The sequence below is a fragment of the Electrona antarctica genome (genome assembly GCF_951216825.1).
Source record: "Electrona antarctica genome assembly, chromosome: 24".
Classification (NCBI taxonomy): Eukaryota; Metazoa; Chordata; class Actinopteri; order Myctophiformes; family Myctophidae; genus Electrona; species Electrona antarctica.
In genome coordinates this window covers 25,873,674-25,896,561 of record NC_136803.1, presented here as the reverse complement: position 1 = coordinate 25,896,561, position 22,888 = coordinate 25,873,674, and the positions used below count along the sequence as shown (strand labels likewise).

The 22,888-nt window shown below is 42.8% G+C and overlaps 1 protein-coding gene across 1 annotated transcript; it reads right to left on the bottom strand.

Moving 5' to 3' along the window:
* Nucleotides 1-2,426: 2,426 nt before the first annotated feature.
* LOC306917596 (E3 ubiquitin-protein ligase TRIM35-like) lies at nucleotides 2,427-22,752 on the bottom strand (the record flags this gene model as incomplete). The annotated part of the gene is made up of 2 exons (XM_079495892.1): nucleotides 2,427-2,566; nucleotides 21,669-22,752. 2 exons carry the CDS (start codon nucleotides 22,750-22,752, stop codon nucleotides 2,427-2,429), a joined length of 1,224 nt encoding a protein of 407 aa, XP_079352018.1.
* Nucleotides 22,753-22,888: the final 136 nt, after the last annotated feature.

The following is a 22,888-nucleotide window of genomic DNA, read 5'->3' as shown; positions in this document are numbered from 1 at the left end:
CATTTGCAATGGCGTATTGATATAGGCTATTTTTGCTTATTTTATTTTATTTTTTCACCACTGATCACACACTCGAGGAGGTGTAAAAGGAGCCCACAGAACACTAGCTGTGTTTGCACAGGGTGCTAGAGAAACACAATAGGCCTCTTCAGGTGCCATTCAAATGCAAAATGAACGCACGCGCATACGCAAGCATGTACACAGGCATGAACGCGCGCACGCACGCACACGTCCACTTGTCTGTCGCTGCCCACACACTCAACTCATTATCACATACACTTAGAACACATACACACCTGTGAGTCATTGTGTGGTACAGAGAGACAGGGTTGATAGGGAGTGGGAGGGGGGGTAACTGAAATAAAGAAAATGGGTGTAAGGAAGAGAGGGAAAGAAAGTGAGAGTGTGAGAGTGAGAGAGATATACCCAAACAGAGACAAGGACGGAGGCAGTGACAGAGAGATAGGCCTATGGAGAGAAAGAGATACAGAGATACAGAGAGAGAGAGAGAGAGAGAGAGAGAGAGAGAGAGAGAGAGAGAGAGAGAGAGAGAGAGAGAGAGAGAGAGAGAGAGAGAGAGAGATAGGCCTACGGGGAGAAAGAGATAGAGATAGAGATAGAGATAGAGAGAGAGAGAGAGAGAGAGAGAGAGAGAGAGAGAGAGAGAGAGAGAGAGAGAGGCCTACGGAGAGAAAGAGATAGAGAGAGAGAGAGAGAGAGAGAGAGAGAGAGAGAGAGAGAGAGAGAGAGAGAGAGAGAGAGAGAGAGAGGCCTACGGAGAGAGAAGAGAGAGAGAGAGAGAGAGAGAGAGAGAGAGAGAGAGAGAGAGAGGCCTACGGAGAGAAAAAGAGAGAGAGAGAGAGAGAGAGAGAGAGAGAGAGAGAGAGATGATGTAATGCTTAAACAAACTGAAAAGTGAAATGACAATGACTGGAGACCGACTGCTGTGGTTGGGGGTCCGCGTCCAATCGAGAGGAGACATTTTGCCCTATTCAAGGCTGACAGACAGTGTATCAGACAGAAGAATACAGTACATCTATTCTCTCTGTGTCCTCCTGCGTGTCTGGAAGGTGTTGGTTCTTTTCACACTCTAGTGAAACGTGTCTGCTAGATGCCTGTATGGCTGCATCTAACAACATTGTGTGGGTTTAACCCATACCAGCTTCATGTCTGCCATACAATACTGGTCGTTACATTTTTTTAAAGGGTATAAGGAATCAGACCGTTATTCGTTAAAGCTGCTATAAGCAATAAAAATGCTGAATGACCTTTTTATTTTGTAGGTATTCAGACAGCCAGCAATGGGTAGAACGCTCCCAAAAATAAATGTCTCTGTGACACATCTAGCGGCCACAATCGGCATTCAAAGATTTTCCTAGAAGCTTTGTCATTGGTCGATTTGCCTGTCTGCTTCCTGATTGGTTAATCACTGCGACCAGGTTTTTTTGAACCAATGACAAAGCTTCTAGGAACATCTTTGAATGCAGATTACGGCCCCTAGATGTGTCACAGAGACTACATTTTTTTGGGATTGTTCTACCCATTGCTGGCTGTCTGAATACCAACAAAATAAAAAGGTCATTAATATTTTGACATATTATTGCTTATAGCAGCTTTAAGGAGTCGGAATTGTTAAAATCCTAGTCTGTAACTCTTGACAGGATACAAATGGAACCAAATGTACCCCATAGCAGTTCCATTTGACGCCATTTGTATCGTGGGTTATTAACGCGGGTCCTGAAATTGAAAAGTTGGAGAATTACCTCATAGCGGGGCACCGAGTGCCGCGCTACGAGCTTGTAGGTCTGCTATTTTTGAAAAAATCGTGAAAATGTGGTGCAAATCTTTGAATATATATTCTTTCAGAGCGAGCATTTTTAACTCAAATCTTTGCTAATGGGGGAGGTCCCTGAAACAACATATTTTCAGATGGAGGTCGGCGGCCAATTACATATTCGTTTTTGGGGTCCTTGACATTAAAAACTTCGAGAACCACTAACACAGAAACACAGGTTTTCATAGAATTGTCCTCAGATCTAAATGGGTTAAGAGCGTTTGCTAAAATGCCTAAATAAATTGTAAATTGTCCTAAAAGGATCCCGGTTGTCTTTCCCATACACTCACTCCCCCGTCTCTGTTTCATGTCTCCCTCTCTATAGAGGGTATGCGCGTGACATCATCATCAAACCAGGAAGTTATGCAGGAACGCCTACTGAGTGGCAAAAAACTACTTTCTGGCCTTGACAGCCCCTACATCCACACAGAAAAGTCATATCTGATTGCATTAAACAACATTAAACGATGTTAAACTCACTTTGCCTGTTGCTTTGCCACTCGATTTGCCATGAAGTCAGACGAGCAAATATAGCGTTTGTCGTCGGCTCCTGTCCTTCCAGACGGATATACCCATCCCTGCCATCTTTTATTCACCCTGCACGACACAAGCCCCCCTCCTCCCCCCGTCTGGAGGAGCCCTGGGCTTGGGCCGTGGCTGAATAAAACATGGCGCCTCTAGGCCAGCCCCGGGCCTTCGCTCCCAGCAAGGCATCACGCTCCACCCCTGCCCCTGGACACACACCACTCGCACAGTGCACGCCCACGTCATTGTCCACACACACACGCACAGTTTGCACGCACCTGCATGGATGCTATTACATCCAGCGCGCACGCACGCGCACGCACACACACACACACACACACATGGGCATAGGTATGTACCTACAGTAAAAAAATGCATACACATAAACCGCACACACACGTGCGCGCACGGCACACGCGGGAGTGCATGGTGTCAGCGGCAGGGCCAGTTGTGTAGCCGTCACGTGGCCTTTGTTTTGTATTCATGTAACTATAGTTATTCATTTAATTGTTGTTCTTTTATTTATCACTGGAGACTAGTAGGAGAGGCTTGTATGAAGGCTGAAGACCTAACAATGACAGCCAGTGGATATGGGCCCCAAGGCCACAGAAAAACTGAGAAAACTTCCTTTGTGTGTGTGTGCGTGCGTGCGTGCGTGCGTGCGTGCGTGCGTGCGTGCGTGCGTGCGTGCGTGCGTGCGTGCGTGCGTGCGAGCGTGCGTGCGAGCGTGCGTGCGTGCGTGCGTGCGTGCGTGCGTGCGAGAGAGAGAGAGAGAGAAGGAAGTGTGAACTGTGCTAGCTTAAATATTCATATTGACTTCCCGTTTACGTTATTGTCGGTTGTTACAGCCTCTCTCTCTAATTCTATCTCTTCTTTCTTTCTTTCTTTCTTTCTTTCTTTCTTTCTTTCTTTCTTTCTTTCTTTCTCTTTCTTACTCTCTTTAATTTTATCGGTATGAGCTGTTACGCCTGTTACTTGCTCGGTGTGTGTGCGTGTGCGTGTGTGTGTGCGTTCGACAAGCAAGCTGTTTAGCTCTGGACTGGTTCCAGACAGGAAGACCTAGGTTTGGGTGTTGAGAAGTACTTCTGGGTCACCGCAGGGTCAATGGAGGGACCACAGGAAGTGGTAACTGGACAGATGTGTCCATCCATCCTGCTAAAGACATGCACGCACGCGCGCGCGCGCAGACACGCGCGGACACACACACACACGCACGCACGCATGCACACACACACACACACACACACACACACACACACACACACACACACACACACACACACACACACACACACACACACACACACACACACACACACACACACACACACACACAGTGCCCAGGGGACAGCGAGGAGCCTCTCCGTCTATGACACGCGTCCTGTTTTTGCAGCATGGCACAGCGAAAGAAACGAGGAGAGAGAGAGACACAGACACACACAGAGAGAGAGGAGGAGAGAGAGAGACACAGACACACAGAGAGAGAGAGGAGAGATTAACGAGGAGTACAAAGAAGCCAGGGAGAGAATGACGGGGAGTCAAGATGTGGCGTTTTTTTTCTGGTGCTACCAGATTTTTTTTTTTTTAAATAATCTCTCTCCTGTACCTCCCCTGCCCACCACGGAGGTTGTGGGTTCAAATATAGCCTGCATGGCGCAGCCAGCCTTCACCGGCCTGCACTGCATATTGCCCCCTACTGTATATGAGGCTCGTTCAAGTCTTTGTCGGGCGTCTATGCAAACGCAATTAGCCTGTGTTCAGGGCAGTGTTGATTTCGTCGACTAATACTGAGACGAAAAATGTCCGTCGACTACCTTTTTTTCACTGACGGAAGCTAAATGGAAACGAAGCTATGATGACTAAAACTAAGACCAAGTATACTGACGATTTCGTCAACAAATAAAAACTAGACTAAAATGTTAGGAAGGGACTAGTGGACAAGAGATCCAGTATAAGTCATTTTACACTTGGTTGCATTCTGAAAATAGCCGATCTACAAGCTCACAAGGCGTCGCGCGTCGACTAAATCAACTGTAGATTTAGTCGACTAAAATCACATGACACTAAATGAAGTTTCAGTCCAAAGACTATGACTAAAACTAAAATAGAAATTTGCTGCCAAAAACAAACACTGGTTCAGGGGAGGGAAGCCACGCTATGATTGGCCTGTCTTAATGGCTCATTATCTCCCCCTAATAATAATGCATTGCAATTTTATAGCGCTTTTCCACGTACTCAAAGCGCTTTACAATGGTCCATTCATCCATACATTGGGAGGTGAAGCAGCGAACAGTCGACGGCAGCGTCCTCACTTCCCACATTCACTCACCAATGGTGGCGAGTTCACACCGACCGACTCATTGGAGGCAATATAGGGTTCAGTCAGTGTGCCCAAGGACACTTGAGACATGTGGACAGGAGGAGCCGGGATTTGAACCGCCGACCCAGGGATCATTGGACGACCTGCTCTACCTCCTGAGCCACAGCCACCCTAATACATACAGGGTAGGCCTACCCCCTGAGACTATACATTTATGAAAGCATGCGTTATTGCTTACACAATGTTATGGGACATAATATGCTATGTGGTTAATGGTTGCTTAAACGTTACATAGTGCTGCCGTTATTGAGATTACATTAGTACGTTATATTTAACTCTTTTACCGTCAAGATCGCCTTTTAACGCATATTTTAATATAAATCGATTACGGTTCACAACTGTATGTTCTCTACAGTGGTGAAAAGTAACTAAGTACTTTTACTTAAGTACTGTACTTAAGTACAATTTTGAGGTATTTGTACTTTACTTGAGTATTTCCAATTTCCAGTACTTTTACTTCTACTCCACTACATCTCAGAGCCAAAATTTGTACTATTTCACTAATTATTTGAAGACTTAAGTTACTAGTTACTTTGGAGATTTTAATTTTGATTAGAAAACATACATTAACCATGGCACTTAAATCTACTAATTTTATTCAAGGGATCCATAGAGGTGGTTTAGAACACTTTCATTATATGCAGATGAGCTATTATTATTTAAATCTGACCCGCTAACCGTTATACCCCAGACAGTTGAACTATTGAACAGATTTGGATCATTTTCTGGTTATAAACTGAACCTCTCAAAGAGGGAATGCTTCCTGATAAACAATTTGGCTCTTCAAATCCCAGAAACGTCTCTTCCCTTTAAAATTGACTAAAAACTATTTTAAATATTTAGGAGTGAATATCTGTAGTCAATTATCAGACCTTTACAAATATAATTTCCCACCTTTAATTGACAAGCTTAACCCATTTTGAGCGGGAACCCCTTTTGGTGGTTACATACATTATGTTATAATTTAGGTATTGAAAAATAGCAGCTCATACAAGCTCACCGAGTGGCGCGCTCATTGGAGCTGTATGTGGCGCGCTCATTGGAGCTGTATGTACAAGCTCATAGCGCGCCGGTCTGCTATTTTTGAAAAATCGTTGAAATGTGCCTCAAATTTTTCTGAAATTTTTCATGATTTAGAAAACAAATTTCGACGTCAGGCCTAAATGGGTTAAATTGGACCTGGAAAGGTGGAAGAGTTTACATATAACCCTAGCTGGGAAAGTAAACTGCATCAAAATGAATGTGCTTCCACGCTTTCTATATCTCTTTCAAAGCCTGCCAGTCTTTTTACCAGAATCCTTTTTTGAATGGTAGACAAACTCATCTCATCATTTTTATGGAACGGCAAAACACCTAGAATAAGAAAGGAGTTCCTACAGCGACATAGTTCGGAAGGTGGTTTAGCTTTGCCTAACCTCTTAGAACGTATTATTGGGCAGCCAATAGACACAAAATGATACTCTGGATACAGGAACCGACGCTAGCTTGGTGTGAACTTGAAACTAGGTCATGTCCTACCACCTCACTTTTAGCCTTGTAAGTTGCCTATTCAACCTAAAAAGAACTCTCAACTAATCCAATTGTTGTCTCCACTCTAAGAATTTGGTCTCAATTCAGAGTTGCCCTTGGACTCAGAGGAATGTCTAACCATAGTCCTATTCATAACAACCACCTTTATCCCCAAACCAAGATTTGATGCAGCCTTTTCTCTGTGGCAAAGATCAGGCCTTGTTAGGTTAACCCATTTTGGACTGATGGCGATAAAAAAAGGCTTCTAAATCCTAATAGTTTTCTGAAAAACCCATGTTTCTATGTCAGTTATGCTCAACCTTTTTCATGTCAAGGACCCCCAGAATTATCTCTATAGGGCCACGGACCCCCATCTCAAAATATGTTGTTCCAGTGACCCGCCAGAAGCAAATATTTTAGTAAAAAATGTTCGCTCTGAAATTTATATTCAAAGATTTGCAGCACATTTTAACGACTTTTCAAAAATAGCAGACCTACAAGCTCGTAGCGCGGTAGATCTGCTATTTTTCAATAGCTAAAGCATAGCATAATGCTTGGTTCCCGCCCACAGATCAGGCCTTGTTAGGTTAAGGGACCTATGAATAAGACTGGAAAGTTTGGTGTATGTGAGTGCAACTGAAGTGGAGATTCTTTGTCCCAGGTATGAGGAAAACTCATTTCGAGGAAACAGCCTTTAAAGATTTGTATTGTAAAATGCCAAAACGTTTTATTTGAAGCCACTATTTTGAGACAAAATATCTCACCCAAACCTTGGCAACAACATATAATGCCATATATCATTGGATCTTACCATGAATCTTACCATTTTTCTGAAAACCCCATGTTTCTATGTCAGTGGTGCTCAACCTTTTTCATCTCAAGGACCCCCATGAATTATCGCTATTGGGCCACGGACCCCCATCTCAAAATATGTAGTTCCAGGGAACCCCAGAAGCCAATGTTTTAGTAAAAAATGTTATATATTCAAAGATTTGCGCCACATTTTCACGACTTTTCAAAAATAGCAGACCTACAAGCTCGTAGCGCGCCACTCGGTGGTGCGCTATGAGCTTGTAGATCAGCTATTTTTCAATAGCTAAAGCATAACATAATGTTTAAAACACCAAAAGGGGTTCCCGCCCAAAATGGGTTAAATAACATTTGCGCGTTACATAACGATAATTCCTGACTCTCGGTTTCTGAGTGAAACAGCTTTCAAACTAATTCCGTGTCCCCAACATAAAATGACCGGCTGGCGGCCCTACAGTACACAATTCAGACACCAGATGGGAGTGTTGTGCCGGTAAGCGAGTTAAAATAATAATCCAAATCGTAACGTCGGCTATAGTCGTCACCTATACGGAGCGCACAGCAACAGTATAGAAAGAAGGCATGTGGAATAATGCACGGGATCATGTCCAAACCGTGACAAGGAGAGGTTTGTAATCATTCTATGCAGGGCTGGCATGCAGAGATTTTGAATTCTCACTCGCTACGTACTCTGCTGATTAAAACCCATTTAGACCTGAGGACGATTCTACGAATGCCTTCTGAATCCTGACAGTTTTCTGAAAAAGCCTATGTTTCTATAGTGAGTCGTTCTCAAACATTTTCATGTCAAGGAACCCCAGAATTATATGTAGGCTAATTGGTCACCGACCCCCCCATGTTCCTGCAAGGACCTCCCTATGCAGAACCAAAGATTTGAGTTAAAAATGTTCCCTCCGAAAGAACATAATATTCAAAGATTTGCGCCACATGTTCACGATTTTTAAAAAATAGCACCAAGTGCCGCACTACGTTGGGCGGAAATGCAGCCCCAACAGAAACCAATCTAAATGCACAGAAGGGTGTGTATTTGCTGTATACGGAAAGAAACAGTATACAGTTGTAACTCAAATCCAGTTTGCTGAGACAAGTAGGATATAGTTAAAAATGGCCTTAAAGATGGAGTGCCATGAATTTTTTCCCCACCGTAAAACATGATCATCAGGTCTTATGGTTACAAAAGGAGGAAGAAGTTTTTCAAAAAAGTGTACAGTATTTGTTAAAATGTCGTTTTTATGTGGGCACGCCCACCAGTATGCCTGGTTTGCCTGGTGGGTGGTGATGGGTGGTGATCCACCTGAACTTAAGCCGCACCCACAGCTGTAGTTGTATGATAAAGGGGGAGGGGTTAGGGGAGGGGCTGATGATGTGATGTCACTATATTACTGTTTTTTTCATTGGCCCGTTTGACTGTCAAGGGTTCAGCCTCCAGGAAGAAACCCTAAATACAAAGGGAATACACCATTGCACATACAAACGACTCCAGGGTGTCTAATGAAGTACTGTCACCTCATAGACGCATGAAAAACTGGAAAAATACAAAAATTGTGGCACTCCATCTTTAATATTGGAGTAAAGAAAGTTATATGATCGGAACGAGATGATAACATTTCAGATAGTGTTTATATGGCAACATCGACGTTTCAGTCACCCATGCATATTCATCCTCAAGGAGTCTTACTGTACAGTAAGTACCTACTGTACGTAGCCATATTTATATAACTACATGATTAACCCATTTTGGGTGGGAACCCCTTTTGGTGTTAGCATTATGTTGTGCTTTAGCTATTGAAAAATAGCAGACCTACAAGCTCATAGCGCGCCACCGAGTGGCGCGCTACGAGCTTGTGGGTCTGCTATTTTTGAAAAATCGAAGAATGACAAAGAAACATAGCTTTTTCAGAAAACTGTCAGGATGTAGAATACATTTATAGAATCTGATGTCAGGTCAAAATGGGTTAAATGTGTACTCCCATCTGTGTGTGTGTGTGTGTGTGTGTCTGTGTGTGTGTGTGTGTGTGTGTGTGTGTGTGTGTGTGTGTGTGTGTGTGTGTGCGTGCGTGCGTATGTGCGTGTGTGCATGCAAGAGTCTTGAGGACAGACAGTCATTGTGTTTTCTTTTCCGGCGGTGAACATATGGTTTGTGTCTCTGCAGTTCCATACCGTCTGTCTATACAACACAATGGCAGCCAAGAAAGACGTCCTTTAAAGTGCGACTGAAGTCCTGTTTGAAGGAGAGGCAATGGAAGAGCATTAGTTGGGGGGGAGAAACAAGTTCGTTTTTTTCCCTGGCTCACAGCTCTGGACTCCACAGACCCAAGATGATTTGGATTTGTTTTTTATTAAAAAAGTTAAAGCTGGATTCAATTTAAAGAGAAGAAGTATAATGAAAGTTTTGCGCTCTCTCTTTCTTGAGTCGTTATTTATAGTATGCAAGGAACAATGCAAACGTGCCGTGGGACCCGGCGCTTGGGGGATAGAGCTGTCCAACAGTTTCATTTGTGTCGGTTTCTTTTTTTAGGAAGTCATATAGAGAAGAAACCTGAGTTTCCTCTCTCTCTCTCTCTCTCTCATTGTGATACTGGGTCGAGTGGAAAAATCCTGTGAGGGTAGGGGCGAGGGCGTTTGTTTTTTTATGGCAGGAGATGAAAGGAGAAAAGAGATGAGGAGAGGAGAGATAATGGGAGAGGAGGGGAGAGGAGAGATGGTAGCGGGCTAGCGGCTCATGCATTCATGTTCCTTTCTAATTTTGCGGTCAAGCCAATTCCCAATTTTGCTGGGTACTGCCTTAACCCATCGTGGGCGGGAACCCCTTTTGGTGTTAGCATTATGTTATGCTTTAGCTATTGAAAAATAGCAGATCTACAAGCTCGTAGCGCGCCACCGAGCGGCGCGCTACGAGCTTGTAGGTCTGCTATTTTCGAAAAATCGAAGAACCACTGACATAGAAACATAGCTTTTTCAGAAAACTGTCAGGATGTTAGAAGATATTTTTAGAATCTGATCTCGGGTCAAAGTGGGTTAATAATAGCGCCCACTGCTCCGAATAGTTCAAAAGGGTAAAACCGTGTACAGTATATGTGCTAAAGAATTGCTCCAAGGGCCCATACAGTGGGATTCCCTTGGTCTATTCCGGGCTGACATTGGTAGGTACCTACAGATGTCTTTCAGGCCAGAGGTACCTCTGGTAGCCACACCTCTGATGGGTGGGGTTTAGCCTTAAGGGGTGTGTTTTTTTCACCCACTGTGTAATATAATAAATGGACAGTAGGTGGCAGTAGGACAGACCCCAGGTCCGGGCGGGTGGCGTAGTTGTCTGCATGTATGGGCACCTTGGCTGGTAATCCAGTCTGGCAGTGTGCCGCGGGTTCGACTCCCGATCCCGACGGCCTTTGCTGCGTGTCACCCCCTCCCCATCTCTCTCCCCATTTCCTGTCAGCCTAAACCGCATACCGTATATCCCTCTATTAATAAAATAAAGGCAAGGCCACAAAAAATATCTTAAAAAAAGGGCCCATATAGAGTCCCCCCCTACCATGGACCAGGAAATGAATCCCAATGCATTTTTCCCATAGACATTTCAAAAAGTATTTATTTAAAGACGGTTACGCCGCGGACAACGCCAACTCGAGTCGTGACAACTCATGACAACACAAACAATATTTTGGACCAAACAAATAATTACAAAGAAGAAAAACAACAAAAAAAGTGTTGTAACCTGCCGTTTTTTTCTTCTTTCTAATTATTTGTTCGGCCCCAAAAATTGTGTTTGTTGTCATGATTTGTCACGACTCGAGTTGGCTTTGTCCGCGGCGTTAACGTCTTTAAATAAATACTTTCTGAAATGTCTGAGGAAAATGAACGGAGAATCATTTCCTGGGCCATGGTAGGGGGCGGGTCTGCGACGCTCTATATTCCCCCAAAGGAATAATAATGACTATAAAAATAACCGTAATGTTAAACATGTGAGGAGCATCCATTTGCAGACAAGGCACTTGCATGGAGGGCCCTGAATGGCATGGGCAGTGTATGGAACTCCAACCTCCCCCCGACAAATCAAACTCAGCTTCTTCTACGCGACGGTAGAATCTGTTCTCCTATATGGCAGTGAATGCTGGACCCTGAAGCCAACTCTGCAGAAGGCTCTAGACGGGTGCTACACCAGAATGTTACGTGTAGTGCTCAACATCAGCAAGAGTACACATGTTACCAACGAGAATCTGTATGCCGGAATATTCAGGGTGAGCGACAAAATAGCAGCCAGGAAGAATGAGACTTGCAGGACACTGCCAAAGACACCAAGAGCTCCCAGCCAGCAGACTGGTGCTGTGTGGGAACCAACACATGGGCACCGGTCACGAGGACGTCCCATACTAACATATGTGGATGTATACTCAAGAAAGATGCAGGAGAGCTCAGCTGGATGCATCCCCTGCATCCAGCTTCCCAACCGCAAAACATGGCCACGTTGCAGAGAAAGCAGGTAGGGATGTAGCTCTGGTCCATAGCCTTACTCGTGGACCAGAGCTACATCCCTACCTGCTTTCTCTGCACCATTTAAGGCCGTTTCCAAATGTTAAAATGTAAAAGACCAATATTATAAAATGAACAAGATGTTAAGACCGCTAAACCGTTAAACCAAATAGAATAAAGTTTACCTTCAGAAAAAGCATTGTTTATGGCTTCTGAATGTAGGTCTTTTAACATGTAATGTCTATGGACTGACGTCACGTCAACACCACTAGGTCTGGAAAGGGGGCGTGGAAAGGGGGCGGTGAAGTGCTGTGAGATAGGCCTATAAGGGCCTTTCTCGGCCCCACCCCTCTCCCATTTGTTTATATTGTGTTAAGGATCCAAGATGCCACCGGCACCAGGAGGGGGCGGGGTGCGGGGTCGACCTATGCCCTTACTGGGCTGCGTTCACACATTCAAGACACCTGTCTATAGTGTTTGTCTTGTGTCTAATGTGTTTAATGGCCGCCCCCATGCATTTCCAATGGAAGGCCATATGGTTTGACCAAACATTTTGTTTGATGGGGGGAGGGGGGCCGAACACATCCATCAAAGCTGTGTTCAGACACAAGTCAGGTGTCAGACACAAGGCGAGTGTCTTGAACGCAGCTCAGTAAGGGCATATGTCGACCCCGCCCGCTCACCTCCGCCCCACCCCCCCCTGGTGCTGCGGCCATCTTGGATCCTAAACACAGTATAAACAAATGGGAGAGGGGTGGGGACGAGAAAGGCCCTTATTGTGTTCCATGGAGCGCCAGCCGTGCCAGAGGCACCGTTCAGGATTTGAACACCCGTGTTCACAATCACAATCGGTCCGTATCGTCCCATGGGGATATTCCGTTTCCCGTGTGTCTGTTCAACAGAAAACACATAACATTCTAACAAATATACAACGCACACAGCATAAAGACAAAACATAGCGTCTCCAGACACTATGGATATAGTGTTGGATGCTTGCACATACTGTATGCACACATGACATCAACGCATGGTGTTGTGTGCTGGCACACTATACACTCTGTCTTTCTTTTATCTGTATTGTGTTGCATTGTATTGTACTGTATGTGTCATTGTATGTTTAGTTTTACTACCATTTTAAGAGCCTGCTCAGGGACTACAGATGTAAATTAGCTTATGGCTAACTCTGGCACATTTACATGGAAGTGAAAACTGAAATGTTGATTAATGAGCATAAATAAATAATAAATAAAAAAAACAGCAGCATATCAGTTTAGTGGACAAAACTCCTACTAAAATGAACCTTTCCCCCCCCCCATTTCAAAGTTCTGTGTCCTCAGCCCAGATGGCATGGATTGTAAAGTCACTGTTGAGGGGATGATCGGTGACATTTTCCATAGTTTGAGTGCTAAAAACGTATGATGGCTTTTATCGTTCATATCTGAAAGTGTGGGTGTGGGTGTGGGATGGCCAATAATCTAAGAAGTAATGTTTGTTTGCTTTGTTTTTGACAAATATGGCCAATGACTAGAAAACTATACAGTATCTATATAAAGAAAAGATTGGTTAATATTAGTGATGCACCAAATATTCGGCCGCAGAACATATTCGGCAGAAAATGGCTAAAAATGCATTTCCGGCCTATTCGGTTTCGGCCTGAATAGGCAGAAAATATATCACAGAATAGTGTATGCAATTAATGCATTCAAAAGAACTGAATAAATGTTTCATGGACCCATAATAGTGATATTATTTAAGTAAAGTTTTGCCATAACCATTTATTTTGTCATAAATCAGGTTGCTTTAAGGTACGGCCATGACAGCAATGGTAAGAAAAAAGATATAACATATTAATCATATTCGGGTATTCGGTTTTCGGCCAACTGTTTCCTATATTCGGTATTCGGTTTCGGCCAAGAATTTCCCTTTCGATGCATCCCTAGTTAATATACTAGCAGGTCGTCACATCAGAATAGTGGCCACAAAGAAACACATTGGATAATAAATGGAAAAAGCACAGTGGCAGCAGAGACACAGCAGAGGAGAAGGGGTGTCGAGTATAAGGATGAGTCCCAGGGGCTGACAAGAACAAACAGATGGCTTAATCCCCTGCAAAGAGGAGGAGAGGAGAGAGGGACGAGTACAGCCAAGGAGAGAACCAGAGGAAACGTTAGCGTTTGATTGCTGTTCGTCTTAATAGGCGACACTCCTGGCACTGTGAGGGATGTCCCCGAAATGCAAACACATCTCGCACGCACGCACGCACGCACGCACGCACGCACGCACGCACGTACGCACGCACGCAGTCCATCAAGTCCATGGACAAACTTGGTGTTTGAAGTAGTAATCCTACTGTAGGCTGAGTGTTGGGAAAAGCTTGAAATGATTGCGCTTGACATACAATCTGACGTATACGTATTTTATGAACGTAACTCGGATTCACTTCGTCCAGGAAGGGACATGGAGGGGAAAATGTGAAAGTAATAATAACTAGAAACAAATTTCAGGAAATTTGACTGGGTGCCTACAGCTCGCCAAGTCTGTGCAGCATTTGAGCCACGGACCACCATTTGATGACATTTAGCCTCTCAGACCCTGTAAGGGTCCATTTGGTTGACTTTCAATGGGGTATTTTGTCTAAGTTTATTGCACATTACGTTGCCACCAACATTCTAATGCTAACATGCTAACATGCTAATACTAACATGCTAATGCTAACATGCTAATGCTAACATGCTAAAATGCTAATGCTAACATGCTAATGCTAATATACTAATGCTAACATGCTAATATGCTAATGCTAACATGCTAATGCTAACATGCTAATGCTAACATGATAATGCTAACATGCTAACATGCTAATGCTAACATGCTAATGCTAACATGCTAATGCTAACATGCTAATATGCTAATGCTAACATGCTAATGCAAACATGCTAACATGCTAATGCTAACATGCTAATGCTAACATGCTAAGGCTAACGCTAACATGCTAACATGCTAATGCTAACATGCTAATGCTAACATGCTAAGGGGTCCATTTGGTTTCGCTCAGGGGGGCGGCCCGGTTCTGGCGAGCCGCCCCGCATCCGAAACGGTTGAGAAATGACAGAGTTACGTGTTTCCCCGAATTTCTCTATTGACTTTCAATGTGTGTGTGCGTGCACATGTGTGCATGTGCGTGCATGTGCATGTGTGCGCGCGTGTGTGAGAGTTGGTCAGGTGACCTTGAATCATTAACAAAGTATCATTTTCACCTGGGCTAGTCTATGCAAATGCAAACAGTATTGCAAGTTAAAAGCCCACTGACTCTCTATGAGAGAACGTATGTCCGAACAAATTGCTCTATCGCAAAAAGTAAAAGTCGAATGCGATTTTTGTTTTCGCCGTGAGTGACCCGAGGCATTGAGGTACGCCGTGTGCGATCGTGGTATTGGTACGATAAAAAACGTGGTTATAAGAGCGAGTTAAGAATTGTGCTTGTGATGAAAAAATTGCTGACTCATTCAGGCATTTAACATGGAGTTTATGACACATTATGATGGTACACCTGTCGCTTTCAGGGCTGTAGTTCACGTACTGTATGTATCTGGGCTATGGTTGTGACATTGGGTGAAAGAGGACGAGTGTGGCTACAAAATTACCGAAACCCATGCGTGTAAAGTGAATATTTTGGCCGTGAGGACGATTTGTTCGGAGAATTTCGGTATAGTCTTCACATTGGCTTCTCACTCTGATCCGCTCTCTCTCTGGGCGTGCGACACTCTGAGTCGAGAATATTGCTCAGACCACACACACTTTGAACTGCGATAGCGGGCAAACCGTGCAACGTATTCGAATTCCGTCTGAACCACCACAAAGTCGATGGCCTCGTGTGCTGTTTGACGTTTAAATCGTGTTTCTACGTACCAGTATGCCAGAGCAATGTGGCTCCAAAGTAACGTGTCGTTTTCTGTTTTCACCCGCGTCTCCCCATCGACTTTGAATGGGGCATTTTTCGCGTCGTTTATTGCGAATTACGTCGGCACGGTAACACGAATCGGAAAGAAAAGCACAAGCACACCATTCCCGGCCGAGCTGCACGTTTTGATGTATATATTGCGGGGCTTTGGCAAACCGTGCGGCCGGCCATAGACGTCGAAGTTTCGCGTATTGATTATTATTACGATTAAGTATGCGTTTTAGATTTCAACCTGTGTTTCTGCCATTGCATGGCAGGCACCCAGAATAAAAAGCAAAAAAAACAAAAAAACATGCCGTATTATATTGTATTAAGGACCCCCCTCGAAAATGAAATGAGGCATCTCTACGGGTTTATCGTTCCAATAAAAGGTGGGTGCTGCTATTATGTGCATTCGAGGTCAGTGAGCACCTGCTACATTTTGCCGGACAGGTACCGGAGCTCGGCTCCATTCAGCTCCGTCACAACTTAACCCATTCTGGAAGGGAACCCCTTTTGGTGTTTTAAGAATTACGTTATACTTTAGCTATTGAAAAATAGCAGATCTGCACGCTCATAGCGCGGCACCGAGTGCTGCGCTACGAGCTTGTAGACTTGTAGAAATCGTGAACATGTGGCTCCCATCTTTGAATATATATTCTTTCAGAGCGAACGTTTTCAACTCAAATCTTTGCTTCTAGGGGGATTCCTGGAACAACATATTTTCAGATGGGGGTCCGCGGCCAAATACAGATAATTCTGGGGGTCCTTGACATGAAAAAGGTTGAGCACCACATAGAAACATAGGTTTTTCAGAAAACCTTTAGGATTTAGAAGACATTTTCTTGTTAGAATCGGCCTAAATGGGTAAAGCCCTGCTCACAGTGTGCAACATCTTAGTTGTATGCATGTTGTATCTCCCTCACAGCGCTGCGCCCATCTGTAGGGAGACCTCTCTTCACCACACTTCAAAGACAACATGCTAGTCACTTAGCTCCCTGCAAAGGTCTCACTCACACGCACGCACACACACATATACTGTACCAATGAAACAGGCACACACGCACGCACACACACATATACTGTACCAATGAAACATACTTCTGCATACAAACAGGCACACACGCAAACAACAACAAATGCACGCATGCACTCACATGCACACAAACTGTACCAATGAAACATACTTACAAACAGGCACGCACGGACGCACGCACGCTCGCACGCACGCACGCACGCACGCACGCACACAGACTCAATCACACACACACACACACACACACACACACACACACACACACACACACACACACACACACACACACACACACACACACACACACACACACACACACACACACACAGTGTGCCTGATTCAGTGTGCACCACACAAACTGAATTGGTTGAATGTATTAAAGTCAGGACAGTCTTTTATCTATTATAAAGTATAGACAAGACAAATAGACAACGTAAAGGGAACAAGAGAGTGAACAGAATGGGAAAAGTTAGTGTTTTACAATGTACGCCGTATCTCATTAACCCTTGTACAGTACACATCATAAACAGAGACAGTATATTCCAGTCACCTGCCTGCTCTTCATGAGAAGTTAAGGGTTCCGTGTCGTATACAAATGACAAAATGTGTATTATTTATTTCACATTTTGGATGCAAGCTCCTGCCCCTCTCTGTCGTTTTGTGTGTGGTGCATGAGATGGTATTGGTTTGGTGTTGTTCGCCCATATGAAAAAGGCACAGGGAAATATTTCTTTCTTTCTTTTTTAAATCAGATTTACTTGCCATATGCTATACTGCCTGTATGATTTGTGATGGAAGACTAGTTTTTATCTGTTGACGAAATTGTATATTTATTTAGTCTTAGTTTTAGTCATCATAACTTAGTTTTTATTTAGCTTTTATTTTGTTTTGTCAGTGATAAAAAGGTAGCCGACAAACATGTATCATAGTTTTAGTAGACGAAATCAAATGGTGCAGACTTCCCCTTCCTTCTCCTGGGAGAAGAAAGCACATGTACACATTTCATCATTTACAGTTTGTAATAGTAGTATTTACATGACAAATAGTTGCATGTAAATAAAAGAAATCGCTCTTATCATCGTACATCATCCATTCATTGTCAATTAATCTTTGTGTGGGACAAAAATAGCCAATTTGCTCGTCTGCATATAACGTAAATTCTCCATTCATTGTCAATGGGAATTTAATGTTTGTGTAAGACAAAAATCTACACTATAGCTGAATATAGGAGGGTCAAAAACAATCTTAAAAGTACTTGTGTCAGCTCTAGTGACCTGATCTGAGCGCTACAGAAATGTAAAAATCACACCCATGGGCAGGCTGCTCAACAACACTGCTGGCTTGCTGCAGTTATAGTTACTAGAACTGTGCCTGTCGGTCACCAGCCTACTTGGGAACGATGCAAGTTGGGAACCTAGTTTTTTTTTTAAATTGAAATTCTTTATTTGGAATACCCCTTGAGATACAATATCTCGTTTTCGAGATGGTCCTCACGTATACAGTCAATACAAGTTAATTAAAAAACAAAAACAAAACACAAAACAAACAGTTACAAAACAACACAAAACAACACAAAACAACACAAAAACAGGGTATTACACTTGACAAGCAAAGTAGCAACAAGATGGATCATTTGTTCCGGACCGTCATATATCATTGTCATTAACATAGGTCAGCATTAAGATACAGTTAATTTGGTTTAGGTCAGCATTGGAGTACTTTGATACAAAGAAATATTTAGTTAATATCATTGCTTATATGTTCGTTGTTTATCAGAGAGTATACAATATAGTAATAGTGTATGAATGTACAGTATTAATAAAATGGAGTGAGATGGTCATGGGCATGTACTGTACAAGAGGTCGTAATATAAGAAGACAGTGAACATATTAAAAGATGAAATGGTTCGAATATGAATATGATCTACAAGCTCAAAACGCGTCACAGTGCGACGCGTTTTGAGCTTGTAGATCAGCTATTTTTGCTATATTTTAATTGAAATCCTGAATAATGATTTTTGCTATTCTTGAATTGGAATCCTGAAAGGTTTAAATTATTTTTATTTTATTTCAAATGCATTTAGTTATAGGCTACTTATGTTAACTTTATGAACTTAAATGCAAATACATTGGACGTAAAAAAAAAAGACAATGAAATTATAATACTAGTTAAACCAGCTACTAATATAGACTGAAGTAATTAAAGCGGGTCATGTTTACATGTTTGGAATTGTAACAGCTGAAATCAATAATATATCAGTATTCTAATATTAACATGAGGGCCACATTAAGTGAAGGTGGGGGGCATGTGGCCCCCGGGCCGCCAGTTGCCCATTTATGTGGCAGAGTAGGTTAATGCAATATAATTTATACAATCTGTATGTTATACAGTTGGAGGCCATCGATATTGTCCTTTTCTTTTTGCTGAGGTTTGCGTGATCTGCGCAAAAGGACAGTTAACCCATTTTGGGCGGGAACCCCTTTTGGTGTTTTAAACATTATGTTATAATTTAGCTATTGAAAAATAGCAGATCTACAAGCTCGTAGCGCGCCACCGAGTGGCGCGCTACGAGCTTGTAGGTCTGCTATTTTTGAAAAATCGTGAAAATATTTATTTCAGAAAACTGGAGGATTTAGAAGGATTTTTTAAAATTTTGAGGTCAGGCCTAAATGGGTCAAATGATAAGGGACAATATCAGTGGCACCCAACTGTAACTGTGGTGGTTGTATTTTGTCTCCCTGTTCTTCTATTGAGACATGTACATCGTGTCAAAGGTCATGTCTCACTCAGACACAGGATCTGACACGAATTCTGACCTCATGGTCAAGATTTAATTTATCCCCTGAGCAAGCAGCTGGCCGGCTCTATCAGCTCAATGGTAAGAATGTCAGCGCTTGTGCAGGAAACCAGGTTCAAATCCAGGGTAGAAGAGAAACGTTGCATATAGTAGTGCTGCTTTAACTGGAAGAAACCTCAGGCAGAAATAGACTCTATAAAACGGGTGTAATATTTAACATACTGACCGGTTCTCAGCGTCATATAAAATGTCATAACTTTTAATGTCTTAAACGTGGGAGTCAAAGTTTATGCAACTAAACTCAAATACCACTGACGTTGTGTGGTAGATCATGTTTATTTGATTTTCCAAATCATTTCTATACATAGATTTCTTTCTTTCAGATCTGTCATTTCAACAGAACTCAAAGGTAAATATGCCTAGTATCTACACACTAAATAAAACAATAATTACATATGGAAAAAGTACAACAGTAAAAGTATCATATATGTCTCGTACATAAGTGCCCCATAACAAATTTATAGTAGGCCTAATAATAGCCATCCATTGATTAATATTACATTTTATACTGTTGATAGTTTCATCATCATCATCATCGTCATCATCATCATCATCACGTGTGTGTGTGTGTGTGTGTGTGTGTGTGTGTGTGTGTGTGTGTGTGTCAGCTTGTCTCTGATTAGGCATGCACCGAATGGGACACTGAATATGATTAATATTATATATCATTCATTGTTTTACCAGTTTTGGTACCATTGCTGTCATGGCCGTAACTTTGTTATAGAGCTACATGATAATGGCAAAAGACATGATTACATTTTGATCACGTCATGCATCACCACAATAAAATATGTTACGGAAGGTAAGCCTGGTTCTTTGGCTATTCAGTTTCGGCTATAAAATCAACCGAACCGAATACCGCCGAATATATTTTTTAAACAATTAAGTCGAATAGTTTCGGTGGCCGATTATTGGGTGCATCCATAACTCTGATCTTCTGAGGTTTCTGCTCCACTAAGAGACCAGTGGTCTCTGAGGAGGACATATTTATTTACCTTCATAAAGCTGTATTAGTCAGTGTTGAGCTCCACTGGAGACCCTCCTCTGAAAAGACTCTGCTAACACAGTCACACCCACAGTTGCCAGTTTGTCGCACCCTTAAAACTCCCTCCTGCCCCCCTCCAGTGGAACTGGTTAAATGCCGTGCTGTGAGCTTGTACATCTTTCTATGTTTGACCATTTTCAAATACATCTTGAAAGTGTGAGAATTACTGATATAGAAGGCATTTGTAGAATCCAGTGTTGTTTTTGGCAACACATTTCTATTTTAGTTTTAGTCATAGTCTTCGGAATGAAACTTCATTTGGTTTTAGTCACATTTTAGTCAACTGGAATGTTTTAGTGTTAGTCTACTTTTAGTCGACTAAATGTCATGCGGTTTTAGTCGACTAAATCTACAGGTGATTTAGTCGACTAAAATGTATTTTGGCGGGCATTGATGCCGTCGTAATGACTAATGATTTTACACTTGCTGAAAATAGCCGATCTACAAGCTCACAACGCGTTGTGAGCTTGTAGATCTGCTATTTTCAGCATGCAACCAAGTGTAACATGACTTATATTGGATCTCTTGTCCACTAGTCCCTTCCTAACATTTAAGTCTAGTTTTTAATTGTTGACAAAATTGTCAATATATTTAGTCTTAGTCATCATAGCTTAGTTTTCATTTAGGTTCCATGTAGTTTTCGTCAGTGAAAAAAGGTAATCGACGGACATATTTCGCCGTAGTATTAGTCGACAAAATCAACACTGGTAGAATCTGCTTCAGGTCTCAACGGGTTAATTTTTTTATTAATTAATTAATTAATCTAAACCCCAATATTATAACAACATCCATTGCCATTAACATGGTCAGTAATTATTAATGTTAACATTATTACAATTATTGATTGATCAAGATATGCTCTATCAATCTATCATTTATCATCATCATACAATTATCGTCTTTGTCTTCATCATCATCATCATCATGTCTATGGTACATTGTCCAGAGTTAGACAGATCTTGGTAAGATCTTCAGAGTACCACCAGGAACAATGTAAAAGAATGGAAAGAGTGTGTCAGTGAACCTGTGTGTGAAGGTGTGTATGTGTGTGTTAGTAGCAGGATCACAGAATGACAGCTTTCCTTCATTCCAGTCCAGCTGGACTCTGATCCTCTGAGCTTTCTGCTTCACTGAGAGAACAGTGGTTGACCCTGATAATGCTGTGTATTTACCGTCACGTAACCATATACTCAAGAATGGACCCGCTGTGAGTCCCTTCCTCTGAAAGGACTCTGCTAACACACCTACTCCCCAGTGTGTATTGTCTCCAACCTCAACATCCCAGCTGTGACTCCCTGAGTTAAAGCCCTCATAACCAAGGACGAAAAAATAGTAGTCAAATCTCTCTGGATTGTCTGGAAGCTTCTGTTCCCCTCCACGTCTCACGCTGGTCAGATCATCAGACAGGGTGTATACTGGTCTGGCAGTGTTGGGGTCCAGAATGACAGGAGTGTAGGAAACAATGTCCTTCATCTTTTCCCAGACTCTGAAGGCCAGGTTGCCCAGGTGTTTGGCCATGTCTATCAGTGCTCCTGAGTGCTGTGGGTCCTGCAGTGTGAGCTGGACTCTCTCCATCGTGGTCTTGTAGTTCTGAAGGAATGAGATGTGTTCAGCTCTCAGCTCCTCCTCTATGGCTCTGATCGTGTGTGAAATGGTTGATATGTCTCTGTTCAGATCCTCAATCTTCTCCTTCATCATCTGACTCTTTTGCTGCTCTTCCTCCCTCAGTTCGGTGATCCTGGCCTCCTCTTCATCATGTAGAAACTGATGAAGCTTCTTAAACTGATCCTTCATCTGCGTCTCTGCGTGCCGAGTCTGGAACGTAATGTGTTCTGCTGTTTCGTCATAGTTTGTTTTAGTTTCATTAAAGACCTTCAGTTTGTCCTGTAAAGGCTTCAGTGATTTCTGGACTTCCTCCTTGTGATCCAGAGCAACTTCATCGACGGGCCTGATTCTGTGGCCGGTGTGTTTTTTAGAATCTCGACACACAAAACACACTGGCTGTTGACATTCCAGACAGAACAGTTTGAGTTTCTCAGCATGCCGACCGCAGAGAACCTCAACCTCAGACCCTGATGACGTTCTCTGCTGTCTCTCCTGTAGGAAGGCCTCACACAGGTTCCTCAGAGCCATATTACAGGGTGGAAACGGCATTGAATGTCTCTTCTTACAAACTGGACACTCCTTTATTTCCTTCCCTCTCCACCATTCCTGTAGACAGTCTTTGCAGAAGCTGTGGCTACACGACAGGAGAACAGGATCTTTAAAGACGTCGTGACACACAGGACAGGAAAAGTCCTCTTCCGAAAGAGACACCTTGGCAGCCATTTTGCCTTTTCAGTAAGGCTACAAACACTCAAGACAGGAAATCCAGCCAGTCAGTTGTGGTAACACTCTGTCTTCTAGAATGTTCCCTGAAGTTTAATGTGAATCGTGCAGGCTCTTGTTAAAGTCCATTCAGTTG